The 24,156-nt window shown below is 40.5% G+C and overlaps 1 protein-coding gene across 1 annotated transcript in view; it reads left to right on the plus strand.

The window, feature by feature from the left end:
* LOC118431136 (nectin-4-like) overlaps positions 1-24,156 on the plus strand; it is a 35,779-nt gene that overhangs the window by 8,739 nt on the left and 2,884 nt on the right. The window contains exons 2-5 of the mRNA XM_035842254.1: positions 3,341-3,691; positions 20,361-20,654; positions 21,579-21,857; positions 22,684-22,917. Coding sequence (XP_035698147.1) covers positions 3,341-3,691; positions 20,361-20,654; positions 21,579-21,857; positions 22,684-22,917 — 1,158 coding nt within the window. The remainder of the gene's footprint in view (positions 1-3,340; positions 3,692-20,360; positions 20,655-21,578; positions 21,858-22,683; positions 22,918-24,156) is intronic.

The raw sequence follows: 24,156 nt of genomic DNA on the forward strand, positions 1-24,156 counted from the left end.
AAGCTAGAAGGTGAATGGAGGCAATCTAGGAGTTGAATGACCGCAAACAAGCAGGTCATGTGAAACATAATCATCATCATCGGTCGCCTGCGGAGCTGTCAAACAGAAGTCTCGTCCACATATGTCTATCCGCAGCCAGTGAGGCAATATCGTCAGGGCTTAGACCCTCCCCAACCCCCAGTAGGTTCTGTATGAAGGTCAGACATTTCGTCTTCTGCCGTCCTGGGCACCGTTTGCCGTAGTTTAGGACAAGGAGGGCATGTGTCCTAAGTGGCTCTTCGATCTACGGACATTCTAAGGGCGTGTACGATAAAGCTAAGGGCACAACCCGTCGTACATGCAATTTATCAATACGTTTCTATTTTTTGGTTGGCCACGTCCGCCACGTAATTCTGAAAAGTTCAGGCTGTACAGGGTAGGCGCGTCACCCTTACTGGCACCTTCCGGGGGGGGGGGGGGGGTTGGAGTGGGGCGAATCCGCAGCCAGATGGCACACAAAGTTTTGCCTGAACGTAAACCTGCACGGCGTGTCTGCGTGCTCCCAACTCCGTCGGATTCCCTGCGAGTTCTTACGGAGGTGGTACTTACCACTTACGTATCCCAAAAGATTGCCCTCATTTTGACACGTAGACGGGTTGTGCCCTTAGCTTTAAGCGCAATTGACGCTGTCTAACTTTGCAGATGAGAGGCTGAGTGTCTGTCACCCTATGGTGCTTAATGTTCGACATGATTCTGTAACAGGATGTGTCAAGACAAATAAGTTTATGTGGAACTGTAAAAATTGTGAAAAGTTGCACCTGGGCTGGGTATCGGTACAGCGTACCGGTACAAAACCGGTTTTTCTTATTGGACCGGTCCAGAAAAACCGGACCTGAAAAAATTTGGTGGACCGGATGTTGGACCGATTAGAAAATCAACAAATTATTTTATCAGGTATTCACACGTTTTGGGGCTTGCAGGTGGAAGAAAATAAGAAGAGTGAAGTAGAATAGGGTTTATAGTAATTTCTACCAAGTTTTACAGCCAATCGTAAAGGTGCAGTTAGCGCTGTAAGATTTTAAAACGCAAGTGTAAGTCTAATACAGTTAACCTCCACCAAACAGATTTCTTTGTAGTGACATGGACCATTAATATGAGTCATACTGTATCAGGTCTAGGTTCAGGTCTGGACCTGGACTTGATCCTTTGGACCTGAACCGGACCTGGACCTGAATTCTCTGTGCCGGTACCCACCCCTAGTTGCACCAGAACAGCTTTGGTACGATCAGAGCAGAGGAAAACCAAAATCGATAACGTTTGCCAGCTGTTAAAGCGAACCGGCTTTACTTCCGTTAACGGGCGATCACAAACGACACCGTTTCCCTGCAATCTTCTGCTAGGTCTTCTGCGATCATGATCCAATCCCCTGGGGACTATTAAGCTACATCTGTAGGACACCGCTTCAAGGAGCACTAATTTCTCTGCACTTTTTCTCTTTCCGCATCGCTGCGTTTTCCCCTTTAAACTTTCCATGTGCATCATCTTCATGCGTGCGTTGCTCTCTTTGAAGTCAAATTGCGAACGCCGTTCTCCTTTATGGCCAAAACGTGCTGATAGGGCCGAAAGTTTTAACCCAACGGAGAGAAAAATTACTGCAAAGCTGTAACGCTGAAATTTTGCAGTTTGATGTAAATTGCCATTGAGTTTAAGCCGTATATTCAATAACTGTTTGAGAAAATTGTAGGAGTCTACATTTATGTTCTCTCTTACGCCGATGAAGGTTAGACGTTGAGGAAAGTAACGGTTTCTCAAGCAACTGGAAATAATTTCGGAAACGCTCCGACGTAGACGTAGACTATAGGATCCACTATCTTTCGTCAAAGACACGAAAGATGGTTCTGTATCTCACTGCACTTGGGGTACTGGTACGGCGTTGATGGCTTCGAAAGATTACTCAACGAAGTTCAGTTTTAAAGAATAATTTTCTTACATTTTGTGTATTTCGTTGTCTTCTAAGTAATACTTTTATTTTACATATTACGCAATATCTAAATCCTATTTTATAAAACATCAGCGAAAATGCCACAACAGTGTAGCAGTGAACGAACCCCACAGAGCAAGATCTCTCAATCAACAACTTTAAACCCAAATATATCAATTGACTGGTTTTAAACCAAAAAAAAACTATGAATTTTCGGCTAAAAGTACTGTACAGTATCAGTGACAAATGAAGATATTGCTCAGTGTATTGGATGCTACCTGAAATGTCTAGTCGTTTCCAAAATCATATCTAGTTGCTTGAGTAATTGCTATGTAGAATGTGTTCTCTCTTGTTTTTATTGGTTCAATTCACTAAACTTAATGATCTGAAAAACAAGTAAGAAATATTGATTTATCGCTGTTGTAATTGCTCATGAATTTTCATACAGGAAACCAAGTGGTATTAACGTTAGAGAGTGATAAACGTTTCTGTCATTTTACATCATGCAACAGTTTCCTATTAAGCTAGTTTGTTTCGTCGATATTTACGACAAGCAAGCTGGTGCAATCAAATTATAAAACATGTTGTTAAAAGGGAAGAAATTGAGGTTTAAGTGAAAAGCGAAAGGTCAATTTGAATATGAAATCGCACATGCACACATTCACACACACACACACACACACACACGCACACACACATGCAGACAAACTCGTGCATACACACATACACACCCTTACACATATACACTCTAAATATATCCAAACATAATCATAGACACAAATATTGATATAATAAGGTATAATATAATGTTTAAGCATACATAAACATTTTCACATAAATATGCGTAAAATTCAACACAAAGAGTCATGATTGTCATACGATTCACGATTGCACCCTTTCATGAATAAAGAACTCCACACACTTGCCAATTGTCTGCGATTTGTATGCATTAGATCGTTTTAAGAGGTGCAATTTCCTCACAAAGTGGAAGCTGTATCTAGAATTAAAAATCTTCCTCTCGCTGACAGATAACGCTTCACATCTTCATTGTTAGAGTTTCCGTGCTGAAAATATATGTGTACGTATTCCCCTGACTGTGCGATGGGATGGATTTATCACGTTATGGCAGAGGAACTATTTTGCATATTCATAGCCCTCCAAGGGTAAACATTCACCTAGGGATCTGCGCTCATAATCATGATAAAATATTAACCATGTGAGGGCCAGATGTAGGCAGTTTGACGCCTGTCGTCTCAATTCCGATAAAAATTGTCTGGAACTCAATTTGTGTTTAGCTATTTTCCCTCTTTTGTGACCAGAAATTGGATTTGCATTGTCCGAATGATTTGATGGATTTCTGTTCTTATTTTGCATATACAGGGGCGACTGGACAGAACGATATCGGACTGACCATCCCCGAGTCGGTCAAGGCCGTGATTGGGGATCCGGTCACTCTTCCTGCGACTTACACCACCAAGAACCAGGTCATATCTGTAGCGTGGTTCAAGCTTGATCGTCAGGACAGAGCAAAGAGGACTCTGATCTACTCGTACTACCCGATGTCTGGAAGAGGGGACGTGGAGGGGGCTTACGCCGGTAGAGTGGAGCTTGTCGGGAAGGCGTCCTTGAGAATCAAACGGACCAAACTAGAGGATGACGGGACGTACGTGCTTTCGGTCATGGTTGAAGGGTCAGGGGTCGCCGACGGCTTCGTCACGCTGTCGATCATGGGTAAGTGTCCGCCATGTTTTGTTTTTTTTTTCTATTTTGCTTCTGGACAGATCGACGATCATCGACGAGGACAATGTGGCACTGCACTGTTTTGTAACTTATATTAACAGTTCCACATTGACACGGTACAGACGGAAGGTAAAGGTCATTTACCTTCCCGACCGAAGTCAGGTACCCATTTTTACACCTGGGTGGAATGAGGAAGGTCGTTTAAAGGAAAGTACCTTTCCCAAGGGCACAAAGGGGGGCACAGCGGGGATCGGAACTCTATCTACCTATAGTTTCCGAGCCGAACTCTCTACTAGTTACGCCACACCCGACGCCACGCCCGTCGAACATGTTTAATAGAGTTAATTCCAGTTATGGCGGCCGTGTTGGATTTCTAGGGTCATCCGGGGTCATGGCACCAGAACGAGGCTCCAGGTGGTGGCAGTTGGGCATTCTACAATATAGGCTGTATTGCAGACATAAGTGTGCCATCTTCGAGAGTGCATTTCACCCCTCTAAGATTAAATATTGTACAATATATGCTTCTTATCTGTAGAAAATATTGTCTTGGACATTTGAACTCGATTTTGGTGATATTTTTATCAATTTTGGATGTTTTCTCAGAGTGTTAATCAGGCCAGGTAGAAACGGTTGGTTCCATTTCAAGTAGGGCTCCCCGTTTTACGTCCCTTCCAAAAGACGAAAACAGTCTCTTACAACATGTCCGAGCCCAGCCGACACTGGGATCGAACTCAGACCCACAGATCCATGGAATTGGATCCAGATGGCCAAACAGTTTGGTTGATGAAACCGCTCGGCCACGGAGACATGTTGACATCCATTTACCATCACAACACATCTGTTCTATCCAAATTTCTTCTTTTTCTGTGAAAGCCCACATTCTTCATGTAGAATATTATGGCTTTTTGTGGTGCGCATACGCGTCGGTTAACTTCTATCTTATCAACCATGATCCGTAACACATTAGTCCATTTTCCATGCCTGGTCCATCACCATAGAGCTGTCCGGGATTGTAGTAACTTGGATTATTCCGCGGCAGCCCGCGACTTAAGAGTAAATGTCTGTAAGGATCAAACAATGGTGGCAAAGGTCAAAAAATCGATTTGGCTCATATTTTGCACAGTGATAGTACTTGGTCCACAACCCCTCAAAATAGCTTTCTTTTAGATCAAAACTCCTTGTTGCCATGGTAACGGGCCAACAAAGTTTTCTGGCCATTTTCCCCAATTTCCGCATCTGAAAAACACGGAAATCGGCATACTTTACGGCATTGTCACTCCAACACCTTTTACTGTATCGTCAAAACAAAACAAGATCTGAATAGACCAACATTTTGGCTTTTTTAGAAATTGTTGTGAAATTTTCAACGAGATAACATTGAGGTCTTGGGCAGCATCAAAACAATACAATGTTTCAAGCTACAAAATAACGTAATTTTTGGCCCAACTTTGTAACACCATAAGTGCCAAGCTGGTAATTTTTTTTACCTTAAATTTGTACCCTGTATAGATGATTGATATATCTATCAAATGCATTGTTGCAAAATTTGGGGTCTTGTTTGGTTGTCACGTGGTCGTCCTCAAAAGTAGGCCAGTTTTTGCGTTTGACGAAAATTGTGAATTTTAGCCATGTTCAAAGTACTACATATGACAAAATAAAACAGACTTCTAACTCAACTTCTTGTCAAAGAGAGATCTATGTATTGTCTATTTAATAAATGCTTGAAGAGTTTTAGATCGTGACGTTTAGTCACGTGGTTGTCCCTGGAAGTAGGCCACTTTTTTTGCGTTTGGCAAAATTTTGAATTTTAGCCATGTTCAAAGGGTTTTCTGTGACAAAGTGAATTTGAATTCTGATTCAACTTCTTGTCAAAGGGAAACCTAGGTATTGCCTATCTGATAAATGATTTCAGATTTTTGAGTCATAAAATGTAGTCCCGTGGTTGTCCCTGAAAGTAGGTCACTTTTTCTGCATATGTCGAAAATTGTGAATTTTAGCCATGTTCAAAGTACTCTACGTGTAAAAAGAAGTCTAACTCAACTTCTTATCAAAGGTAAATGTAGACAACGCCTATATGATAAGTGTTTGTAGAGTTTCAGATTGTGAAATTGAATCACGTGGCTGTCCCTGGAAGTAGGTCACTTTAGATGAAGATTGTAAACTTTAGCTGCATCCGAAGTACAATACTTAGCAAAGTGGAATAGAATTATGATTAAACGTTTTGTCAAACGTAGCTGTAGGTATTGGCTGTCAAACAATTAATTGTAGAGGTTTGGATCTTGGCGTTGGTTTCCCTCATTGGTTGGTTGGCGTTGGTTGTCCAAATTTTCAGATGTTTATGTTTTACTCCTAGAATTAAAGAGAACGTTTTTACCTTCGCCAAAAAGGTTATGTTTTGGGTAGCGTTTGTATGTATGTTTGTAGAGGACCAAAATAACTCCAGAACGCCAAAATGGATTGTATTGATATTCGGTATGTGGGTATGATTTGGAAACGAATAGATTTTGGGCCGCCTAGCGGGCTGTTAAGGTACTGCAAAGGAATTTCCGAATTTCAAGAAGGGGTTGACGGATGTACAGCAGGACAGGTTTAGTGTAAGACTTTGAAAGAGAATAACTCAAGCTTTGAAAGAAAATAACTCAAGAAGGGATTGACGGATTGTCATGCTTTTTGGTATGTAGATAGCTTAAGAGATGCTTCATATAAATACATATTTACTATACAAATCGGAATCTAATTTGCATAAATAATTAGGAAAACAATTAAACACGCCCAGTTCCATTATAGGATCATTAGAAAGTGACAAATGTAACTGAAATAGGAAAGAATATTGATCGATATATATCATGCAAAATAAAGACCTAATTTGCATAATTGATTAGAAAATGTTCCGATGTCGTTTTTTATAAATGACGGGAACTTCTTACTGGTAGCATTTGGAAGTTATGTACAGGTGAACATTATTGTTGAACATTAGTTATGCAAATGAGGTCCTTACTTGCATAAATTATTACAAAATGCGATAAAAATCTTTTTAACATAGATTGTTTAAATCTGTTATTCGGTGGAGGAGATAAACAAGTAATAGAATCTATGCAAATGAAAATCTTATTTGCATAATTAATGACCAAAACAATTAATACAATAGTTGTAAAGGGTAGAATTATTTGGCGAATGTATGGGGTCGTGGAACTCTAGTATATATTATTTATTTGGTTTTGAAAGCTCTGAAACATTATAAACTGTACTTGAAGTGTTCTTATTCAGGCTTAGAGAAATGCTGTTAGAAGACTCTGATACTTTGGAGCAGATGACTTTTGGAAAGTTTATTTTTGCTAACATTTTACAATGTGCAAATTTCAAACGTTTTAAAACAATAAAACGATGTCAATGAGTATTACAGTGACTTATACTGAATTGAATACAGTGTTTGATCAAAGATTAGTGTTGCATGGCCTCTGTGTCTTTTAAAGTAGTGATATGCAATACATAATATGAAATATTGTTTCAGCTACGTTCTGTAATGTGGACGCTCACTAGAATTCATTTGATAGATCTAGATATGGCCTACTTTCAGGGACAACTATGTGACTAAAATCACTACTTGAAACTCTTCAAGCATTTATTAGTTAGGCGATACATAGATCTTTCTTTGACGAGAAGTTGAATCAGTATTCTAATTTGCTTTGTCATGTAGAGTACTTTGAAAATGGCTAGAATTCACAACTTTTGCCAAATGCAAAAATTGACCTACTTTCAGGGACAACCACGTGACTGCATTTCATGACTCAAAACTCTGCAATCATTTATCAGATAGGCAATACCTAGGTCTCTCTTTGAAAAGAAGTTGAATCAGAATTTGAATTCAATTTGTCACAGAAAACACTTTGAACATGGCTAAAATTCACAGTTTTCGTCAAATGCGGAAAAAGTGACCTACTTTCAGGGACAACCACGGGACTACATTTTATGACCCAAAATTCTGAAATTATTTATTAGATAGGCAATACCTAGGTTTCCCTTTGACAAGAAGTTGAATCAGAATTCAAATTCACTTTGTCACAGAAAACCCTTTGAACATGGCTAAAATTCAAAATTTTGCCAAACGTAAAAAAAGTGGCCTACTTCCAGGGACAACCACGTGACTAAACGTCACGATCTAAAACTCTTCAAGCATTTATTAAATAGACAATACATAGATCTCTCTTTGACAAGAAGTTGAGTTAGAAGTCTGTTTTATTTTGTCATATGTAGTACTTTGAACATGGCTAAAATTCACAATTTTCGTCAAACGCAAAAACTGGCCTACTTTTGAGGACGACCACGTGACAACCAAACAAGACCCCAAACTTTGCAACAATGCATTTGATAGATATATTAATCATCTATACAGGGTACAAATTTAAGGTAAAAAAAATTACCAGCTTGGCACTTATGGTGTTACAAAGTTGGGCCAAAAATTACGTTATTTTGTAGCTTGAAACATTGTATTGTTTTGATGCTGCCCAAGACCTCAATTTTATCTCGTTGGAAATTTCACAACAATTTCTAAAAAGCCAAAATGTTGGTCTATTCAGATCTTGTTTTGTTTTGACGATACAATAAAAGGTGTTGGAGTGACAATGCCGTAAAGTATGCCGATTTCCGTGTTTTTCAGATGCGGAAATTGGGGAAAATGGCCAGAAAACTTTGTTGGCCCGTTACCATGGCAACAAGGAGTATTGATCTAAAAGAAAGCTATTTTGAGGGCTTGTGGACCAAGTACTGTCACTGTGCAAAATATGAGCCAAATCGATTTTTTTACCTTTGCCACCATTGTTTGATCCTTACAGACATTTGCTCTTAAAGATGTTGAAAGTCGCTGCCTCTACGGTACTGCACTGAAGGGCGTTCCAGACCCTAATTGTCCTGGGTAGAAAGGAACCACTGCGGTATTGGGTTCTTGTGTTTATCATTTTCAGTTGTTCAATTTGTACTTTTGTGTGTATTCTACACTACGAAGTCTTGCCAAATGAAAAATTACTGGATTCTAATGATTGTACTTTAAATCCAAGTGTTCAGGAGAAGTTGTTGGCTACTGGCGCGTGGCAGTAGCCCAGCTGGAATCTCGATCTCCCATGAGATGCATAATTGCAATCATGTACCGATAACTGAGGATGTCAAGCATGTTAAACAACTCTTCCGGGAATTAGACCCATCATGACATCCTAATTCTTCCCAAGAGTGATGACCTTAGGTTTGATGGAATCAACAATAAAAATGTATAGAATTAGACAATAAACATTCAAATAAGCAACAAGAAAAATATCAATATAGTAAGCTCCTTTAGGCACAACTAAGGAGTACTTACTTCCAACTTTTCGATGTCTATCACACACCATCATCAGGATACAATGAATGGAAACTACTTCTTGCTGCTACTTATAGCCGATGTAGGTGGCGCTGCAACAGCAAGAATGCCGTCCCAAACGTGGCTCAGCTTGTATCCCCCTCGTCTCTGTTCATGACTGAAGTTGATGAAGTTATTTACGGATGAGAAATATCAATCTAAAACTTCCTTACAACGTTTACACCATTTCTGAGTAGCCTTTGTCATTTGGCCTCGTTCAGCTTACTTAAATAACATGTGGAATACGAAATTCAGAAGAGTAATTCGGCACATTTTGCATTCATTTTTTTTCCACAATTTCAGCCTCTCAAGAAAAAAATAAAAACATTTACCTAACGTTAAATGGCTTTGCTCTGACTCTTGTACCATCTATTAGTTGTACTTTTCTGTGGACTAGTTCACTCAATATGCTTCCTATTTGCTAAATATAATACAAAATCTGAAAAAGAAGTTTGACATGATTTTGCATTTCTTGTCTATGTGAAAGATTCCCTTGTTGCTTTTATCTGAAATGCATTTTCCCACAAGGAATTTCACTAGACAACTGATAACTGAGCCTCTGTCAACAACCGCCACAGACTCGCAAATCTAGCAATTTAAACAAGAAACTACATCAGATTTCTCAGTTGACCCAGGCGACATCGAGACGACTACATTAGATAGTAAGGATAAACCGATGATGAGCCAATTTCTATACGGCCTTTTTCATCTCCGCCTGTCATAACAACATGCAATGAGAAACGAACCTATGTGAGACATATTTCTCCGTTAGGGTCAAACTCGGGGCAACAGTTCAAGGGTAAGTCAATGGGGAAAGGGATTTGGTGTTAATCAGTGCATAGGAAGTTTTCTTACCGCCATCGTGGCTAGTGGGTGGTTGCCATTAAAGTTTAATGTCAGAACCGTTATGTACGCGGCCTCACCGGAAGGACTCCGGGCAATGAACCGTAATTACATTTCCTGTAAATGGATATTTACAATCTGATAAGTCTGTGCAGCTATTGGTATTTGGACATCTCCAAGGGATAAATACAACAAGAATAGGAAACTTTACATCATTTGTAATGTGTTTAATATACATTTTATTCATTTGTTAGTGGTCGGGACTACCAATAATAGGTGAGTTCACATCTGCATATATATTCAAGTCCGTATGAAGTCCGTATGGAATTCTTAACCTCTACCAGGCTCCACAGGTCGTTAAAAAATAGTAGATATTTGACAAATATATTAGGCAGATAACATTGACAACGAGTTAGCTTCCCACGAAGTATGGTTTGCAACTTTCATACGGACCTCATACGGACTTGATTATATAAATCATCTAACGTAGTAGAAGACGAAACACATTCTATTTCCAAGTGTTCATTCAACCAACCGAAAGATTTACTTTCCTGAGAGAAGAAACAAAGACATATCCCAACTTCCCCACATTCATAGACGAAAAGAAAGCCACTTTCCTCTTGAAGTCACAGATCCCACAAATTTATTTTTAAAAAAATGGCTTTTCGTGTTCCGCTGCTTCAAAGAAAGAAGTCAAACCGAACCCGTTTAGAAATGTATGTCTCCTATGTTTTTACCATGCAATTAGCCTCCGGGCATGAACTTGCAAATGAACTTTCTTTCTTGATAGAAAGAACTTTATTGCACGACAATTTTACATGATACAATGTATGGCAACAATTATTACACAAAGCACAAAATATAGGTATAGGATAAAGCTCAATAACCTAGTTAACATAACAATAAAGGCTAACACAATTCTTTGATACAGTATTGCAATGGAGTAGTTTCGGTATTCTTTCTAATAGCAGAGCATTCCTTGATATATTCTCCTTTTTTTGCATTATGGGAGTTCTGACATCTAATGATATATACAAATCTGTTATTAGCAACGAGTCTCTTGAAGTTTGTTATACTCGATTTAAGAAATAAGAATAATTCATGACGTTAACTAGTGTATCTAGAACATTCCATTATCAATCGAAATTCATCTTCAATATGCTTTGGGCAGAATGGACAGAACCTCTAGTCATTACGTTACGCACGTGTGAACCCTAAAGTTCTTTCGTCTTGTGCGTTTTAGATGTGCATTTTGCTGTATGAAACAAGTTCGAGCTTGTTTGAGTAATGTGGTGTGGCGAAGTGTTTATCCACGCCCTGATCGATTTGTGGTGATTGATTATGCTTTTCGTCGGTCCGTTCGACGGAGAATTCATTTCTCAGTAAAATGACGGGTGAAACAAATAGGAATTACATACTGAATCTAATACACTTCTCGCCTCTACAGAAAGGGGAACATATCTGACGAATGGATTCTTCATAAAATGTATACCTTCCAAGGCCATTCACCATATACACTTAGTGTACCCAATTGGAAGTGACCAAGCCATAAAGTAGATGCAATGACATAAGGCTACCACTAGAGGGCGCTGAAGACCCGGGGAAAACTGTTATGCTAACGAATTTCAACGTGGGCATTGCCAATATACAGAAATAGACGTAATATTCTTGAGCAGGTTAGGTCAAATAGACGTGATATTCTTTAGGTCGGATCTATCCAGGCAAATACAGCCTCAAACTGCCCACATTGCCAAAAGGAAATACCTTCCTAGCACTTTTGGGATAAAAAAGAATAGACATGAATTGGTAGCCACTAAGGCTATCTATGAAGGTTATGATACGCTGATGCGTTGCCATACTGATGCCCTTACGCAGCAATGCGACACTTATCTTGGCAATAAGAGCAATTCCGTCGCTTAAAAAGAGATGATATAATCTTCCTTCATAATCGATATCGTCATCATTTTTGCTTCCCTAGACGCCTAATGTTGCTTGCAAAGCAAGTCAGCAAAAGAGATGCATTTTAGCTAGTCAGCCGAATGCTTGATGAGTTTCTATTAAGACTGCGTCCATTATATCTCTATGCTCCACGGATTATTCCTTAAGGCAAACAACATAAACGTCGATTTTATGATGATGATAGAGCCATCAGTGATGCAATAAAATCCATTAGGGCTTCGTCAAACAGGAGTAATAAAAGTGAGAGTTATGGATATTAAGGGCGGGGGTTAAGCCCCGGGCGACCCATTTAAGGAGATGGGCGATTGCGTCCGAAAATTGCACACAACAGAAAGCATCCGTACGTCACTTTTTAAAAGTTTTGTGTCATTGTTTATTTTTAAATTTTGTGTTAAAACCATGTGCCTCACTAATCGAATTACCATTAAACTGATCTTAGTATAGCAGCAAAATTTGCCCCTCAAAATGCAGGAAATAGCATTTTAGAGGGTCAAGATTTCAAATTATCCGAAGCATACCCCCGAACCCCCTAGGATTGTCGCGCATTCGGCGCTCAATGTGCTAAAAATTTGTCAGGAAAAGTTTGCGCCCCCCCCCCCATACGAAATTTGTTACCGCCAACTCTGATGCAATGTTAACAATGATAAGGCCTTTATACACAAATTTACGTAAAGTATACGTAAAGCGTTACTTTATTTTCATTAAAAGTGCATCTTTCATGTATGCGTGAAGATTGGATTTCCTTCGGTGTATAATGCTAATCAAAAGCATTTAGTATTCTAAAGGAATATTGAACGCCCGGTAGAGGTGGCCTTGGGGGCATAAGGGTCACCGGATCAGAAACAACCGCACGCTTGTATTACCATCTGTGGGGACCTTTATCTCAGGATCCGCTCTGTTTGTGGACGGTTCAAAACTTACAGCAGCGCGGAAGTTGATCATACTCAGTACGGATATGATTATACGTTTAGGCGATTGGTTTAAAGTGCTAATGTAAAAAAATGAACATTTTCCGCTTGCATTCAGTCATATCAGAACCATTCTATGAACAAACACGTTTGTACAAAATATACACCCATCACTGATGTTGTTGAACACCGAATAGTGCGAATCACACTTATGTTTTTTTTAATTCCTGCGAATAAAGGGTAATTAAGTTAACGTTTGCTCGTGAAGTCATAATAAAAATTAACGGAAGTCGGCTTGCAACCTGGCACGGTTACTAGCGAAAACGTTCTATGAGAAACAGTAAAGCAACATTGAGAAAACTTGCAATTGTATATGTATGTACTTATTTATGAGTATGCTTCTCAAAATAGTTCCTAATAATCAAGAAACTGTTGTATTGTAGTGTCATTGTTGACACTAGCACTTTATGAGCCTCGTATGTAATAAAAAAATGGCGAGAAAGCATGATATGATTATGATTGAAAAATCAATTGCTTATCGGCGTTTTGCCAACGGTTTTCGGCACTAATCGATACGGACAGCTCATAAGTCTGTTCCTCCCGACCGGACCGTAAAAACAGGTTTGATCGGATTTTAGTTGGACATCAAGGCCAGCTGCGCCTGACGGGGCTCAGCTGCCGAGGGCGGGGCAGTTTTCAACACCACTGCCTCGGTAAATCCTCCAGTAGATCTGCATCACCGTCGGTCATGGCAAAGGCAGGTTAATGATGCCTTCAACCAGAACGTAGCTGATCCCCTAAAAGGGAGAAGCACTACATCAACAAAAAAATATACGTACTTTTGCTCGTGACTCCATAGGACAAATGGCAGGCGGTTTAAAACATGGTACGGCGACTCAGGAAAAACGTTCTTTCGAGAAACAGAAAAGCAAACATTGACAAAACCTGCACTTGTATGTACTTAAGTCTTTACTGTGAGTATGCTTCTCAAAGTAGTTGCTTGTAATAAGGAACTGTTGTGTTTTAGCTCAGCTGCTGAGGGCGGGGCAGTTTTCAACACCACTGCCTCGGTAAATCCTCCAGTACATCTGCATCTCCAACGGTCATGGCAATGGCGGGTCAATGATGCCTTCAACCGGAACGTAGCTGGTCTTCTAAAAGGGAAAGGCACTACATCAACAAAACATATACGTACTTTTGCTAGTGAAGTAAAAGTAAAAACGGCTGCCGGTTTGAAACATGACACGGCGACTCACGAAAAAAAAACGTTCTTTTGAAAAGCAGAAAAGAAAACATTGAGAAAACCTGCACTTGTATGTACTTAAGTCTTTACTGTGATTATGCTTCTCAAAGTAGTTGCTTGTAATAAGAAACTTCTTTATTTTAGCTCAGCTGATGAGGGCGTGGCAGTTTTCAACACCACTGCCTCGGTAAATCCTCCAGTAGATCTGCATCACCGTCGGTCATGGCAATGGCGGGTTAATGATGCCTTCCACCGGAACCTAGCTTTTCCCCTAAAAGGGAGAAGCACTACATCAACAAAAAACTAACGTACTAATACTGGTGACACCATAGTAAAAATGGCAGAACTTTAAAAGCTGGCACAGCGACTGGACAAAAACGTTCTTTTGAGGAACAGAAAAGCAAACATTGAGCAAACCTGCACTTGTATGTACTTAAGTCTTCACTGTGAGTATGCTTCTCAAAGTAGTTGCTTGTAATAAGAAACTGTTGTATTTTAGCTCAGCTGCTGAGGGCGGGGCAGTTTTCAACACCACTGCCTCGGTAAATCCTCCAGTAGATCTGCATCACCGTCGGTCATGGCAATGGCGGGTTAATGATGCCTTCAACCGGAACGTAGCTGATCCCCTAGAGGGGAAAAACACTACATCAACAAAAAATATACGTACTTATGCTGGTGACGCCATAGTAAAAATACCAGCCAGTTTAAAACCTGGTATGGCGACTCACAAAAACGTTCTTTTGAGAAACAGAAAAGCAAACATTGAGAAAACCTGCAATTGTATGTACTTAAGTCTTTACTGTGAGTATGCTTCTCAATGTAGTTGCTTGTAATAAGAAACTTCTTTATTTTAGCTCAGCTGCTGAGGGCGGGGCAGTTTTCAACACCACTGCCTCGGTAAATCCTCCAGTAGATCTGCATCTCCGTCGGTCATGGCAATGGCGCGTTAATGATGCCTTCAACCGGAACGTAGCTGGTCCCCTAAAAGGGAAACGCACTACATCAACAAAAAATATACGTACTTTTGCTGGTGAAGTAAAAGTAAAAACGGCTACTGGTTTGAAACATGGTACGGCGACTCGCGAAAAACTTTCTTTTGAAAAACAGACAAGCAAACGTAGAGAAAACCTGCAATTGTATGTACTTAAGTCTTTACTGTGAGTATGCTTCTCAAAGTAGTTGCTTGTAATAAGAAACTGTTGTATTTTAGCTCAGCTGCTGAGGGCGGGGCAGTTTTCAACACCACTGCCTCGGTAAATCCTCCAGTAGATCCGCATCTCCGTTGGTCATGGCAATGGCGGGTTAATGATGCCTTCAACCAGAACGTAGCTGATCCCCCAAAAGGGAAAAGCACTACATCAACAAAAAATATACGTACTTTTGCTGTTGAAGTAAAGTAAAAACGGCTGCTGGTTTGAAACATGGTACGGCGACTCGATCGCGAAAAACGTTCTTTTGAGAATCAGAAAAGCAAACGTTGAGAAAACCTACAGCTGTATGTACTTAAGTCTTTACTGTGATTATGCTTCTCAAAGTAGTTGATGATGTACTGTAATGATGCCTTCAACTTGAACCTAGCTGATCTCCTAAAAGGGAAAAGCACTACATCATCGAAAAATAAACGGCAGCAATAAATTATATACACGCGAGGCGTATTGCATTACTACATCTAGCTTAGGCCATGTTGATTTGATTATATGGATGACATCCTCTGAGAACCCCATAACTGATGCGAGCGTGAGAGTAAAATATAATTGGCCCCCAAAAAGTTGACTTCATTATGAATTTTTTTTATATAATTTAGTGGTAAGGAAGGTTGAACAAATGAATTAACACACAATGTATGGTAAAGCTAACTATAGATTTCTATTTTTTGTTCTTTCATAAGAATTGCATCTTCTTTGACTTTGTAATTTTCTTTTACTTAAATTTTACTGCAATTTACCTCCTGACATTAGCATCCCTTTTGTGATATATTTTTTTAACTTTAATTTTGTTCAATTTTATCGAAATTTAAACGAAAAAAATGAGACGCGCAGTGTCACCCATATAATCAAATCTACAACGCTTCATACTTCGTTTATAGTATCGACCGTTTTACGCTTGTTTATATACTGCAACTATTTCAATAAATAAACGGGACTGTCAGCAGGTGAAGGCTTGAGCATTAGCTTGACAGTTATTCTTTTAGATTTTCATATGGGGCCGTGCTTGGAATGCTCTCTTTCAACTTAAGGCCAAGTCACATACTGCAGGAGCTAAGTACATGTCCTGACAATCCATGTAAACGAGAAGAATAAATACTAGGAGTGGGTAAAGAGCGATGCAGAGGACAGTTCATTGTCAATTTGCCAGGTTTCTACATTCAAACTTGGTCTAAAGCAGATGCACTCTTATAGTATTGTTTACATGACGCGGAAAGGATTTAAAGTGGCAATGGACGTTGGATACGCTAAAACAGAATCCTTTGTAGCAAAAATGACCATTGTTTGAGTATCGCTCATTTACAAGTTGTTGTTTTTTCGTATTGGTAGGTCCAGGTTCAGGTCCGGACCTGATCCTCTGAACCTGGACCGTACCTGGACCTGAATTTTCTGTACAGGTACACACACCCCTTATAAGTACATTGAAACAAGAATGTTATATCTTACTATATCTACAAAGACTAATGTATGTACGGGTTCTTCTGACAGCAGTAAATGAGATCCGGCGACATAAATGACCTATATCTACGAAGTGTGCGCTCTTAAATGACAAAGGCGTGCCATAATACATGAAAGTGTTCTGAGCGCCGCTGCCATGTAAAGTGGTCAATCAATGCAATGCCTCACTTTCAATAAAAGGTTACAGGGATAGGATCACGTCCCTCAAAACATCCTTGGACTGGCAGAATGTAACAGACACTATTCTGGAAAAAAGCTCAAGTTTGTGGTCGATCGCTCTAATGTTACTTTACCTGACATAACGTTTGATTGCTAAGCACTTAGTTTTTAAGATATGCAGCAGGAGACTTGAAGTAATGAGAGAACGCCATGGATACACACGAGGCGGAGGCAAACTGAACATCGACCCGTCAAATGCACAGTGTTTGGTAATGGCCTGAGCATGATTGGAATATAAGAAGCTAGTACCTCTCTAACACGTATTTCTAAACGTACCACAAAGATCTACTACGCAGTTTATGACCATGTCTACAAGGATGTCCCTGTAGCTCAATTGGTAGCAGCCTCGTGGTTCCAATTAGTTGGTAACTGGGAGACTTCTATTCTTTCAAAACCGAGAAAAATCATCCCGATTGGAGCTGTATTCGTCTTTCGGAAGGGAGGTAAACTATGGGTCCCGTGTTCAATGAAGTGCATCAAGCACTTTACCACATCCTCATTACTCAGATGGGCACCTAATAGATGTACGTCAAGGTGAATTATTATGTGTACAACACAAAGACGACAGTGCCATGATACTGCCTTTCCTAGGAGCTGCAGACCTCCCGCTGTAACACCATTGGTCTCCATTCTTCATCCACTAAAAGGCCAGCGTTCCACTTCCCGTTGGGACCAAAGTACATCAGTTGCTCATTTGCATTTAGAGCACCCCTAGCCCAGGGGGATTGTAGATTTATAGTAGTTAGTTTGTGGATACCTCTTTTAGAGGGCGCTAATGAATGGGGAGTATGTTGACTCACAAAGACCGCGAAATCGACCAGAACGTGGAAGACGGCCAAACTGAACAACGTCAAAGTCGTGCCAATGGTATTCAAATGGCTCAAACGAAATCCAAGACGAGATTGTCAAGTCCCCGATAGCTCTAGAAACAAGTTCCATTGTATGTTTGAGTACATCCACATACGGTCAAATGTTGCACATTGCACATTTTCGATATATTCGTTTACGAATTCGTTAAAGACAAAAACGCACATGCTTAGTTTGGGGAACAGCAACAATCTACTTACACATTTTGTAAAAACTTTATGTTCATTTAAGGCAGTTTCGTTTCGCTTCTTTAGGTCACTATCCGTTTAGTGGTTATTGAGCAAATGGTGCACTGAGACATTTGTGACAACTTGATTTTTATTCAATGCAGTTTTTCTCGTTTCTTTGAGTCGCACTTCTATAGAAGAGGCTATTGCAGTCATTTTGTGAGAACTTGGCGTTCATTTAAGGCGGTTTTATTGCGTTCGTTTGTCTTTCTTTATCCTGCACACACATTAAGCTGACAGACTCGTAACACCGTGAAACTCCATGAACCATACAAGCGGCATGTCCAACAGAGGAATTTGTTCCATCACACGGGGATGGATCGCTAGTATTTTCGATAAGTGGTGGTCTTTTTTACGTGCTCAATGTGTGGCTCTACTGAAATGCAGAAGTTCCATTTAACGTCTTATCCGAAGGACCTCTCTTACCGACCTTGGTACTCAAGGGTGAAGTAAGGAAATTCCTTTCCCAAGGGCACAACGTTAGAGCATAACAGGAGACTAGTACTAAAACCCAGGACATATGTGCTTTAAGCCAAACACTCTTACCGTTACACTACGTGACGCCACAGTCACAGTTATATAAGGCCTAGGTCACATTTCCAAACCGGGGCCAGCCGTTACACTACGTGACGCCACAGTCACAGTTATATAAGGCCTACGTCACATTTCCAAACCGGGGCCAGACAGGGCAGCATTCAGAAACGAAAAGTATGATAACAAAAGACACCAAACTACAAGCTGGCATTATTTGTATATGTGTACATTTCTATTTTATTCGTTTACACAAATAGCCCGGCCCGGCCTACGTTTGAAAATGTGATGTAAACTTTAAAAGATAACCGTTTCTCCAATGTGGTTTGGCGGACGTACTGGATTCTGTGAAATAGTTATTGAATCCTGGCTGCTCTCTTGGCTATCACGCCTAATGGCACCAAGATTATCTGGACAAACATGCGGGTCGTTCGTAAGAAGATAGTCCGTCGAATGTCACCGTTGGAGCCTTGATGGACAGTTTGACTGATGGGGGTCGTCTCGCTTCTCAGGAAACCCGGAACCGTTGAGAGGATAGCTATTCTTAGTGACTTGTGTTATCTTGATAAGCGTCGCCAAGCTTAATGATACAGGTGCCATTTTTGAGCAGATGGATCTTCCTCTCCAATCAGTCCTATGTGGTTGAAAAAATGCAATTGCCGTATCGAACTTTGCAGAAAACTGTCTACTAAGTGTCACATTCTTATAATGTAGGTAGATTTTGTCGTGTACTCCATCAATATCGGTTTACAATCCTACCAGCTATCACGTCTTCACCAGATAAAGGTTATATCCCTTGAATTGCTTACATGTACTTAGGGTCTCATTGATGAGTTTCTTCTTCCCAAAGACTTCTAGGTTATAATTCGTGTTTTACATGGTCGCCTTTATAATGAAGTTACCTGAAATGTCAGCAGATTTTTCATTCTCTGTTGAGCAAATTTACTCTATATAATAGAAAAAAATTGCCAATGACTAGAATCCATAGGTTTGTTGTTAATAGCAATTGCAAGCTACAATTAGTCAATCCCAGCAAAAGGCACTTTTTCCTTGCTAGCGTACAACCGCACCACTCAGAACCCATGGCTGTGTACCTCCGACCTAGCGCGCGGCTGTCAAACTTTACCTGCTGATTTCTTCAGTTACAAGTAAGTTTTCACCAATCTAACTTTTGATATCAGTTCGGCTGGCCAAAAGCGAATTTCTCACCGCTAAAAACATGCGTCCATGCAGCCGTTCAGTTTTTGGCTCGGATCTATTTTAGGGTACCCACTCGCGGAGTAATACATCAATGAGACCTTAACATATTGCCTAAATCCCTATAATTGCTTACATGTAGTTATTTACTCAGCATATATTTTTGTCAATAACTTTAGCTTTATCGTGTTCGGTATACATATATAGTTGGGGTGTTTGGTCCAGAACCCAAAGGCCCTGAGTTCGAACCCCTGACATGACACCCATGTTGCGCTCTTGGGATGACTTAAGAAAAATTACCCTCACTCCTCTCAGGTGTAAAAAAAACAGGTTTCTGACTCAAGTTGGGAGGAAGACACAGTGGATAACAACCCACCGCTTTGTGACTACCATTACGTTATTAAGCTCATTGTTCTTCTTTTTTGCACTGCCAGCATAAATTATGAATATAACTTGAGTGCAGTACCACATTTTTTTTCTCTCTGTCCAAAAGCAAAACTTGAAATATGGTTTGTTCAAGATGTTCAAGCACAGAACGAACTGTCGATATTGATATCAATGTTTGCTGCAAAAACTGTTAATAGCTTACGCAAACTATTTTTTCTACTTTGCAGTACCTCCTACCGTCAAAGTGGGACCTTCCAATCCCTACATCACGGCCTGGGGTAGGTCAGGGGTCCTGACATGCGCAGTGAAGGATGCTAAGCCCAACATTACGTCACTACATTGGGAAAAAGATGGCGAAGTAATCGACTCCTTGAGATACAGTACGAAGTACTCCGGAGGAACGATGGAGTCTCCCGCCCTGGAAATACGTCATATAAGCAGGACCGACTCAGGCGTTTACGCATGCGTGGCTGGCCATACTGTGCGAAGCTCAAGTGCGAGTTTAAGGATGAAAGTTCTCTGTGGGTGCTTTATGTCATTATTTTGTTTCTTTGAAAATAATACCAAAACAGATGAAAGATTGATCCAATTTAACTGGTCGACTATGTATATCGTTTAAAGGAATCTATAGATAGACTTTATTGTATAAGATACAATATCTTTGAACAAACTGCAAAGACAATCGTTTTATTGAAGACCGGCCTTTCGGTGACCGTTTCTCACATTCTTGTTGAAGGCAATATTAGCTAGTTCATAACATTCATACAAATGTACAAATATGTATTCAAATTTCTAATATTCGGGAAAGCATTGTAAGCCAAACACATATCTTTATGTGTAAGTATTTTACGTTTGAGACCGCGCCTACAAGCAGCGTCACCTAGCTGCAGTGTATAATAGGACCAGTCACCGAATCATCGTATTGAATAAAACAGATGTGCTTACTTTACAAGACATATAGGTGTACAAATTACATTGTTATCAACTTTTCAAGAATGTTTGCTTTCATCCGTAGACAACTTCATCAGGCAAATATTCATATAGTAAGGGCACTTTAGGCACAACCAGGGAGAACTTACTTCCAACGTTCTGATGTCTATCAGACACTATCAATCATCAGGGTAGAATGACTGGAAACTACTTCTTGCTGCTACTTATAGTTGATGTAGGTGGCGCTGCAGCAGCAAAGATGCCGTCCCAAACGTGGCTCAGCTTGTATCCCCCCTCGTATCTGTTCATGACTGGAGCTGATTTTCTGATCCACACTGCCTCCTTAATCCTCCTTATAATTATAAGTACCACAAGAAGTAGTTTCCAGTCATTCTACCCTGATGATGGTGTCTGGTAAACAGCGAAACGCTGGAAGTAAGTTCTTCCTGGTTGTGCGTAAAAGCCTTACCATATTTTTGCTTTATTGTTTCAATATTTTTCTTTTTCTGGCGTAGACCCCGCTTCCATCATCAGTATCTCGGAGCCAGTGACGGCCACCGTGTCAGATAGCGTTACTCTGCAGTGTGTGGCGGACGGCAACCCCCCTCCCAACATCACGTGGTCCAGGAACGGGATACTCATGCGCAGTAACGTGGGCACGGTACCACGTGACGTCATCATCGGGGCCATCCAATTGAAGAACGTCCAGACAAACGACACGGGGACGTATCTGTGCAAAGCCAGCAATGGCGTTGGGGACATTAGCACACGGTCTACAGCACTCACCATTAAAGGTAAATCTAGATCTTATGGATCGCTACTGGAAATAGCAGGTGATGTTATCTTTGATTGTAGGTTCAAGGGACTTAACTGAACTTAAGCTGCCGTTTGTCAAAGAGACGTCAAATTCCTTAATATAGATAAAGGTGCATTTTCAGAAATACAATAGAGGAGCAACGTCAATAAAGGTTAGACATCCAGGTAATAAGATACACCAAAAATGCAGTTAATCAAGCAACTGGACATGCTTTTGAAAACTGTAAGACATTCAGGCAGAATTCACTGTCACTGACACTGAAGAGATCTGAGAACATTCCAGATTTCGTCATGCCAGACTGAACAGATTTCGTTAGTGTCACTGGCAAAAAGTTGTGCACGTGGATGCCATCTGAACGTCTGATCGTTTTGAAAATCATATTCAGTTGCTGAAGTAACTGTTTTTTTTAATAGAGACAGTGGTGGGCCTTAAGGGCATGATCGGGCATAACGCACCCGCTTACACGAGTCAAGGGCAGGAGGAACCCCTTGCATTCTTGGTCGGAAGTCCTCCTAGGAAACGAAAACTCCAAACAACAAACCTGCATCTGCTGAGTCCGTCTTACACGTGGCATGCAGTTCTTGTACCTGTGGCACTTAGTGCGCCAGTAGACGAGAGGGTGGAGAAGGAAGTGCACACCCCTGCTTCATTTACAAAAATTCACGCGCAGGCCAGGCAGACAGGTTGCCTAACCCACCCTTCCGAGACATATGGATGCCAACAACTCTCATCTTACCTGCAATTATCAATAAAAAATTTGCAATAAACTTATATATAACCTTATATGTTGATACATGTTATAGGATTGAGAGATCGAGTCGGCGCCTCAACAGTTGCTGTGATTGTTGGGCTGACAGCGGGACTCCTGTGGCTGGTGGTGTGTGTGGGTCTGGTGGCATACCTCGTCAGGAGACGCCAAAGGCAGAAGGAGAAGAAAAAGTTCGCCTTCTATTACAACATGGGGAGGAGGGAGCCCGATGTGGGAGATGGAGGGGTGGAGGAGGACAAAGAACCGCCGCCGTACACTGCAATGCCCGGTAATTCACCTTCACTGTATACCTCTAAAAAAGGGTAACAGGTCGTTTCGTCACAATGTCAGTTCGCTAACGTAATTTCGCCACAAAGTAAGTCGTTTCGCCACAAAACACAAGTCGTTTCGACACAAAAAAAAAACAACTTGAAGTCATTTTGCCACATTTGCCTATTTAATTGCTGTGGAACGATGTTAAATGAGATAGGCGGCGTACGGTCATACGAGATATACAGCGGTAGTTGTGTAGAAAGACTCTCTTCATTCTGCTTTTAGTACTTCAACATGTCATAAACAAGAATGATTCTATCAGCTGTTGAGATTATTGGGTGCGTTTCATAAAAGCATCTTTGAAGCAGATAGTCTGCTGTAAATAACGATATATATACTGCCGATAAGCACAATAGTAAACTGGCTCACCCTCAAGCAAATGGTTATTTTCCGGAGCAACAAGAAGTAAAAATGGTCGAGATAACGATGTGATCGTTTCAAGTAGTTCATTTGGGACCTCTAATCGATCGTCTATTGAGACATTGTAGTCAATCAATCCTAATCCACTGGCTTTGCCAGATTACGCCTCAGCTGTTCGAACTATTTCGTTAATCCTACGAGCTTTACGCAGGGATTAAGAAATACACTTCCTTATCCCAACACTTCAATCACCTGGGGAAATTAAACTGTTATCTTCTACCATAAATCAACAAGGATGTACTTACTTGAGAAGGTCGCAAGATGCTTCAAGACCTAGATGTCTTTATGGACCTGTAAGTGCGTGGAGTTATCGTCGCTAAGGACCGTAGAAGAGCCTGTAAAGATCGATATACTATAAAACACAAAAGTAATGTTCCAGATGTTTCAATGTAGTCAATGACTCTTCAACCAATTCGTGATCTATAGTTCTTGTTATTTTTTCCTGGTAGACATATTATACACAGCTGTGTAAAAGGTATTTGTTTTTTAGATATTAGCATGAAAGTTCATCTGTGTTGGTAAATGACATTGTGGAAAAACTAAACTTTACTTAACCAACACTAAGATTAATTGGGACTTACCCCAAATTTTCAGCCGACTCCGTCAGCCTTGTTCACGGAATGGACCCGTCTGCTGTAACTTCCGGACGTGACGCCAGGGACACACGACTGCAGCAGAGGGTCGTAGATGCCAGATAACCTAATGGAATAAAGACCTGCTTCAAACCGACCCAGACTTTAAGAAAAGGTACCTGTATCCCCCATATACGTTGCCA

Source organism: Branchiostoma floridae, chromosome 14 (assembly GCF_000003815.2).
Source record: "Branchiostoma floridae strain S238N-H82 chromosome 14, Bfl_VNyyK, whole genome shotgun sequence".
Lineage (NCBI taxonomy): Eukaryota > Metazoa > Chordata > Leptocardii > Amphioxiformes > Branchiostomatidae > Branchiostoma > Branchiostoma floridae.